Source organism: Neopelma chrysocephalum, unplaced genomic scaffold, assembly GCF_003984885.1.
Source record: "Neopelma chrysocephalum unplaced genomic scaffold, ASM398488v2 Primary Assembly neopelma1_188, whole genome shotgun sequence".
NCBI lineage: Eukaryota > Metazoa > Chordata > Aves > Passeriformes > Pipridae > Neopelma > Neopelma chrysocephalum.
In genome coordinates this window covers 308,177-316,022 of record NW_020897850.1, presented here as the reverse complement: position 1 = coordinate 316,022, position 7,846 = coordinate 308,177, and the positions used below count along the sequence as shown (strand labels likewise).

The window sequence follows — 7,846 nt, the reverse complement described above, 5'->3', positions numbered from 1 at the left end:
CCTTCCCTTAATGTTTTTTAAAAAATACTCTTACATTAGTAGCTACTAATGGCCTGATGCACCATCATAGTGCAAGTTCCAGTTCCTATGAGTGACATTAATACATCTGTCTGTGTGTCCCCTCCTTGTTTCTCCCGTTTGAAGCTGCCCCGCTGCTGCTGTACGCGAACCGACGGGATCTGCGCCTGGTGGACGCTGCCAACGGGAAGGAGAACGCCACGGTCATCGTGGGTGGCTTGGAGGACGCGGCGGCCGTGGACTTTGTGTTTGTAAAGGGGTTGATTTACTGGAGTGATGTCAGTGAAGAAGCCATTAAACGAACAGAATTCAATAAATCTGGGAGCGTACAAAACGTGGTCATCTCTGGACTTCTGTCGCCCGACGGGCTGGCGTGTGACTGGCTGGGAGAAAAATTGTACTGGACGGATTCTGAAACAAATCGGATTGAGGTTTCTAATTTAGACGGATCGCTGAGGAAAGTTTTGTTTTGGCAAGAATTGGATCAACCCAGAGCAATTGCCTTAGATCCTGGAAGAGGGTAAGTCTTTTGTTAAGACAAAGTGGTTACAAATATCGAAGTTTTTACTATTTCTTGTTTGTTGAATGATTTTAAATAGATGATGGTATTGTATTTGAAGTTCTCCTAAGCCAGTTTGCATTATTTGCTTCACTTTCTATTAGCGTGACTTGCAAACAATTTGGACTTCTAAAATTGCATTCCTAACGGTTTGTGAACAACTAGGAATCATCAGACTTTTTTAAAAGTACTAGAAACTTCTTTTGGCAGTTGTGCAGAAGATTAACAGAAATGGAGAAGTTCTAATGTAAAACCTGATACAATCTGCTTTGCTCCAAAGACCATCAGCTGCATGTGGACAATCAGACTTGTGCCTCTCTGACATGTCGAGTAATTTTTGGAGCTTTAATCATTGTTGATGTTCGTGCTTTATTGAAACATCTGAAGAAATGAGATAATATACTGTACTAATAACAATTTGAGACGTGTTCTGGCGTTTAACCAGAAAATTTACAGAAAGGTTCCTCTCTCTGCCCGTGAGGGAACTTCTCTGTAAAAAATCCTGTGTTTTGGCTTAGCCCATTCTAGAACTGATGTAATTTTCTCAGCCGTCATTCGAGTCTCTGGATGTGGCTTAGAGTAGAACCTTTATCTCTGTTCTTGGGACAAAGTAGTGTTTGCCAAAAATGCAAAATTCAGCGGTGTTTTTGGTGATGTTACTTAAAGGATTAGCTTGAGGTTACCTGTGATAAAGTGTTTGGCTCTCTCAAAGTGGAAGATGAATGCTGTGTATTAGAAGACTAATGCTTCTGACAATTTTTTCTATCTATAGTATAGAACATATTTATACTTTTTTTTTCCTTGAACATGCAAGAAAATTAATCTATTGTACTGCTATTGCACATATTTTTTTAAGCCAACTTTTTTTTTTAGGGGAGGGAGGATCGGTGCCTTTTTTGTTTGTAAAGATGAGGGTTGTGTTTAGCTGCATGCTGCTTCTTTGCATTCTGGTTTGTTTGGCTCTTTTCCTCCAAAAGAAGGAAAATCTCTGCAAAACATGGCTTCTTTCCTGAACTTCTTAGAAATACTGTATCTTGAATATTTTCTTCCACAGTTTCAATAGTCCTTTGACAATTTAAAAACAGGAAAGATGTTTGGTTTCCCTTGCATATATTTCAGGCTTTGGAAATAACAGAAGGATGGATTTATGCTTTTCATATGTGTTTACAACTTGTAAATTGGAGCTGATGATAGTGTTAGTTTCATTTTAGTAGATTCTAAAACCATTTAAGAGTGCAAGAAAAGTGTAATGCTCATGCTCCTTCCACCCACCATCCCAAAACTGAGAGAAAAAGGGAGGAAAAACACAATCAAGGTGGTTTTGATTTGGCTTGTAACCAGAGAGATCAAGATTCTTGTTAGTTAGGAATAACACACTGTTGTTAAGCCAGTTGGTCTTTTTTTAGAGCAGTATTTGTATTTTCTGAATCTGGACAGTAATATGCTCAGTGATCCATACTAGATGATTGCATACTCTTTCACTCTTTCTAGTACTTTACACCAAGAGGAAAATACAAGAAGAAAAATTAAATAAATCAAAGGTAAAGCAAGCTTGTAACTTGTTTCATATTGATGATCTGTTAAATCAGTAGGAAACACTTCAATATGCCTAAGTCTAAAACAACTCAAAAAAAGCAAACACCAAACCCCCTTCCCCAACCCAAACAAAACCCCACTAACCAAAACAAAAAACCCCTCCAACAACTGTAATTTAGGGACAGAATATTTTTTCTGCTGCATTTTTGAAGAGGTCACTTTCTAAGTTGTTATATGAAGAGTATGTTTTAAGAAGGTAATAGAGCAATATAGCCAGCTTCTGTCTTGCCATATTGCAGTTGCAAAAATTGCAGTTCTTGCATGCAGTTTTATTACAGAAGACCTTTCAGCTTTTAATAAATCTGGTTATATTTCAAAACCTTTCAGAACCCTTCAATGGAAGGGTGGCATCAGCACAGAGATGTAAATTTAAAAAGATAAATAAATAATTCCCCAAACTCTTCCTGTATGCATGCTTCTTTCACTAGTATTTAGATTTTTTTAGCCCTGTAATTGTCTTTTGGTTTCGTGATGTTACCTGGCAAATAGCAATAGGAATAAGTCATAACAAATTCTAAGAGCATTTAATAAAATCTGAAAATTGGAAAAGCAAAACCCTTCTCATTTTCCTGCAATCTAATCCATCTCCTGTTATGCTTAACTGATGTTTATCTCAGATACAGTTTTATAAGATTGTAATTCATGAAAAGAAATGATTTAGCAGCAAAACTTACACAAAGGTCATCTTTATCAACAAGTTCAGTTTGTCATCAAAGTTAAATTGTCAAATGTACTTGATCTAAAGTAGCATACGTAAGTATTTCATGATCAAGTTGATTGAAGTACCACGAAGTACCATGAAGTAAAAATGAAATGTTTTACTGTCCTATTTTCATCTAAGAAGGCATTAAAATATGAACTGTCTAGATTCTTCTTACTGGCCATCTCCTACATACATTTTGAGGTTTGAGCTTCTCATTGCTCACATTCATACACTACAACTTAATTAAATTTTTTCAGTTTTAGTTGTCTTGATACTCAATAAGATACTGTGTGTGTACCAGGAAAGAGAAGGGACCTCAGATGAAGATGAAGTGTTTGTTCAGCCTTCTTTTGAAGTGAGCCAGCAGGTTTCAGGGCAGTTTCAGGAAGGCTTCTTGGTCCCAACCATCCTTTCTGGAACTGTTTTTTCCCAACTGGTGTTAAACATGAGATCCTTCTCAGTAAGATCAGCAGCTAGGAATAGCACTGACACTGTAATGTTGACTTTTTGCCAGGAGAAGACCAGGTGTTAGGTCACCAAGTGCAGGAGAGCACTTGAAAGTTGAGCAAGTGGAAAAGAAGTTTTTTCTGCTTCAGCAGTCAAGATGGAAAAAACAAAAAGAAAAAAAAAAGGCATATCCAGATTCTTGGCCAAGTACTACTTGAAAATGCAGTATTGTATATTTGTATTGCTGTTTTCTTGTGTTGTTGGGTTTGTTTGTTTTAAAATTTGTGCAGCCCTTTTGTCCTCATGGAAAAGACTTCATTATGATAGTTACATCAAAATTACCCTTTAGACAACTTGATCAGCTTTCTTCATAAGGAGCATTATCAAAATCAACTGGCCTTTCTCACTTCTAGATGTATTGTTCTTTACAAAGGGAATTTTAAGTGCCTCCTAGAAGTGGTAACTAATTACTTGCTTTTCAGGACATGTTTTATATCAAGTGACTGTATAGAGTTACCTTAATCGTTAAGCTCAACCAAAAACTTTTGGGTTGTAAAGGTTTTCAGTTAATGAATGGAATTAAGAGTACAAAGAGCTACAACACTTTTTATGGCAGCTGAAGTTGATTTCTGGATTAAGTACTCTGCACGTTAGGGAAGATCTTCAGGTTTAATGGGTACCCCTCCCCCAACAAACTGATTTTTTTCATGTGAAACCTTTGCAGGGAGCACATACTTTCTTTATGGACCTACTTCTTCTGTTTCTTTGAAAGTTGGAAACTTGTGTCTGAGCTTGTCAAGCACAAAAGCAACTGTAGTACAGGACTTACATCTGCACGTTGTAACAAAAAATTCGTGGGAACTGGTAGTACTTTTGCTGAGTGGTAGATGTTGTACAAGAGTATAAGAAGAGGAAAATGGACAGTTCTAATTACAGTTACAGTACCTTTGATTTGGGGGAAAAAACATTTTAAAACCAAAAAAAAAATCATAATTTCTTTGTAAATTCACTTGTAGAGTGAAGGGTTCTTAGTTTGCATGCAAGTTACTCTTGTATAAAATGACACTTTAGATGTAAATTCCCAAAATAATGCAAATAAGGCTTTGCTTCATACTTTTTCTTGCTTGATGCCATCTCTCCATTGAGCAGACTGCGTCTGACCAAATATCTTTCTGCTGCTCCTTTGCTGATATTAAAATTTCACAGGTGGAAGATTGGTGCACTCAGCTAATTGTTTGCTGCATGGCCTGGCCTGTGTACTGAGGAGTTAATTTCTAGGTTTTATAGGTGATGTGTAGGCAAGTGTTCTACTGATACGAAATCTGCAGGCTGCTGTGGCATTGGCACAGAGACACAGAAGGTGTATTTAATCTTTCTTCACCTAAGGAGGCTCTTGTTTATCAGAAGATGTTGGTTGCAAATACATCACTAAATTCTGGCAACAGCTAGGATAGTAAACAAACCACACGATATTTTTTGGTTACTTAAAGGTGATTAAGCTAACTCAAAAGATTGCAACAGTATTGCACAGGTTGTCCTGATGAAACTGCATCAGGAGTGGCCTACCTTGCCTCTTGGGCTGCATGTAACTCCTGGAAGATCCAAAATGCAGCACTGGTGTTGCTAGCAGCTGGATGATCCTAGCAGGAGGACTGTTGTGTGACCTGAATCTCCAGGCATGGGAGACTACAAAGCAGAGAAGATTGCCTAGGCCAGGATTATGCTGCATGATTCAAAACCAACAGCATGCAAAGCAGTGCTTCATCCTGCAAGAGGCTCACATGGCATCTGGAATGTCCTTGCCATCTTCTGTCCCAGGACTATTGTAACTCCCTCTGCTTCTGAAGCATAAGGTGTTTGGGATTTGGCTCTTTATTCTATGAAGATCTTTGTGGCTACTGGGAACAAGATCAGACACTATTCACTTACTTTAATAGCCTTGAATATTGACTCCAGGGGTTTGTTTGTTTGATTTTCTTTGGTGGTTTTTTTTTTGTTTTGTTTTCATCTCATTGATAGTTAATTTTCAAAGTTTCTGTCACAAAACTTTGCAAGGTTTGTTTGAGATTTGTCATGTATGATGCTGGTTTCCAGTCCAACGCTAGGATATTTCAGTGTTGGGTAGATGCTGAAATTGTAAAGGTTTCATTTTATTACACGGCTCAAAATGTTGGTTTCTTTCTCATCATGTTTTCTCCTCGTGTGAAGGAGGAGGTGAAGGAAGGTAACCAGAAAACCACGTATTTAAAAGAGAGTGAGGACTTGGAGAGGTGACCTCTCCTGTAAATCTTGCTGTGCTGGTTTTATATGTTACTGCCACTGTCTGCCTGTCCTCACCCTCCTGCTGGAGGTTGCCAGGAACTCAAAGGAACATACTTGCTAGTATATTTTCTTTATTTTGAAGGTGTTTTGCCTGGATTTCCCTTTATGAAAAAGGATGGGAGAGATTTGGCTTTTTAGAAATCAAACTAGAGTGCACAAAATTGATTTGTGCAGGACAAACATTTTTCTTATAGACTCATACAACAAAGTTGTAGGTGCTTTTAGCTGTAGGCAAGTTTGAAAATAGTCCTTCAACCCCACCTCCTTCATTCAGGTTCTGGGCTAGAAAACAACACTGTGGAACAGATCAGTTGAGAGCTGAGCTTTCCCTTCTGCCAACTTTCCTGTGAATAAGTTAGCAGCATCTTGAAGCCCTGTAGAGTTTGTCAGAGCACTAAGTTAATTGGCTTTTTTTCACTTTGTGTTCGGTTTCAGACTTGTTCTAGTGAGACTTGTGAATATGGTGTGTGAAATGCAAGACAGTTGACAATTTAAGGTAACTTTCAAAGGATGATTTGGTCTGTCCCGTAACACATACCGCAGCGTTGCAGTATTAAGGGTGACAAGGATTAGTAAACTTTATGCAACTTGCTCTGAAATATCAATGTATACTTCAGATATTTGCATCCAGTCTTTATTTAAACTGAGGTAGTAATTTCTGATCTGCATGAATAACCTCTGGTGATGAGTCCTTGGGTATGCTTCTGTATCTGCATTTTCAGTCCCTGCAATTATAACTTAGCATCCAAGCCGAGACAATGAGGACCTGTTGCATTTAAAAAATTAAAAATCATTATTTTAGACTTCTATTAAGCATGAAGTTAATTAAAAAAATATTTGTTCACACACTCTTTAAAAATTAAAATAATTCTAAGACAGCTTTTAATAACTACCAACAGGAACTCACAGGGACCATATTAATTTACAGTGAGAGTTATAATCTGATATGTTGTTCATTCTGTGTTCTTGCTTGAGAATTCCAAAGTAGCATTGATTGTTAAGGAAGCAGAGAGGCTTTAAAGAATGTCTGTGGTTTCTGTGGAAGGGACCAGAGTAAAAAAAAACCCTCTTCTCCCCCAAATGTGACTTACATTAACTTGGCAGTGTTTGTCAGGAAATCATTACTTCAGAATCCATGACAGCTATTAAGACTTCTAGCAGGGAGCTTGTGATTGCTCACTAAAACCATTGCAGCTAACTAAGCTTAACAATTGCAAGAAATTATTTTTATACTTCATCTTAGGGAAAAGTTTTGTTTGTAAGCTCTTTACTATTTCAAGGCAGGATGTTATAGAGGGAGTTGTTTTCCAGAAATGATGATGAGCATTGCAGACAATGTGTGTTAAAGCAGATCTGCACTAGAAGACGTTTATTGGCAAAATTACCCTTTAGTGATTACAGCTCGTTGTGGTGTGGTTTAATCTTCCTTTGTACATCCTGCAACCATCTTCTTCCTTTCTAAATAAGCTTCACTGTCACAAACACACTTTCTGCTGTGACATGAAATTATACTCACAGTTCTTGCTGTGATACATCGGCCAACACACGGACACTGCACTCCCCACAAAGGCATTTGTAGCAACGTAGACCCCGCCTGAGCTGCAGTGGGTGAGAGGAGCTGCAGTGTCCAACCTTAGCAGTGATGACTCTGCTTGTTCAGTGGGTCATGGAGTGCACAGAATGAGGAATCTTACATTTCCTTCTTTTAAAATCAAGATAGGGTTCATTGGTGGTGTACTGGCTGTGTCCTCCATCGGTGTTTTGGGGAGTTACTGAAATGTGTCCATTTTAGAGCGTAAAGTCTGGCCCCTAACTTTAGACCAAAGGTTTGGCCTGTGTTGTAGAAAATGGAGCAGAAGGTCGCCTTCGTTCTTCTGGAGGAAGTTGATCATTGGATTTATGTTGTTGACCAAAAAAAAGATTGATTTATGGCTCATTTCTTGAAGAAAGCTGCTAAATTATCTCGCTAGCATGATTCAAAACAGACTGATAATATTCTTTAGGTAAACTATGGGTTAAGTTTGTTTAAAAAATGAAATCGGAGCACTCAGCTATATGAAATTTAGGCACGATTAACAAAGAAAAAAGTCTATAGAAGAACCATCTTTATTTGACTGCATTCCTGGGAAAAAATAAGACTATCCCTGTGGAGAATGAGTGTATATCAGTACTGTCTTCTTTGTGGAATGGTCAGATAAAAT

General features: G+C 38.0%; 1 protein-coding gene across 3 annotated transcripts in view; it reads left to right on the top strand.

Moving 5' to 3' along the window:
- Window positions 1-7,846, top strand: part of LRP6 (LDL receptor related protein 6) — a 121,623-nt gene that overhangs the window by 20,098 nt on the left and 93,679 nt on the right. For all 3 annotated transcript variants that reach the window (XM_027702484.1, XM_027702482.1, XM_027702481.1), the window contains exon 2: window positions 145-538. In XM_027702484.1, coding sequence (XP_027558285.1) covers window positions 145-538 — 394 coding nt within the window. The remainder of the gene's footprint in view (window positions 1-144; window positions 539-7,846) is intronic.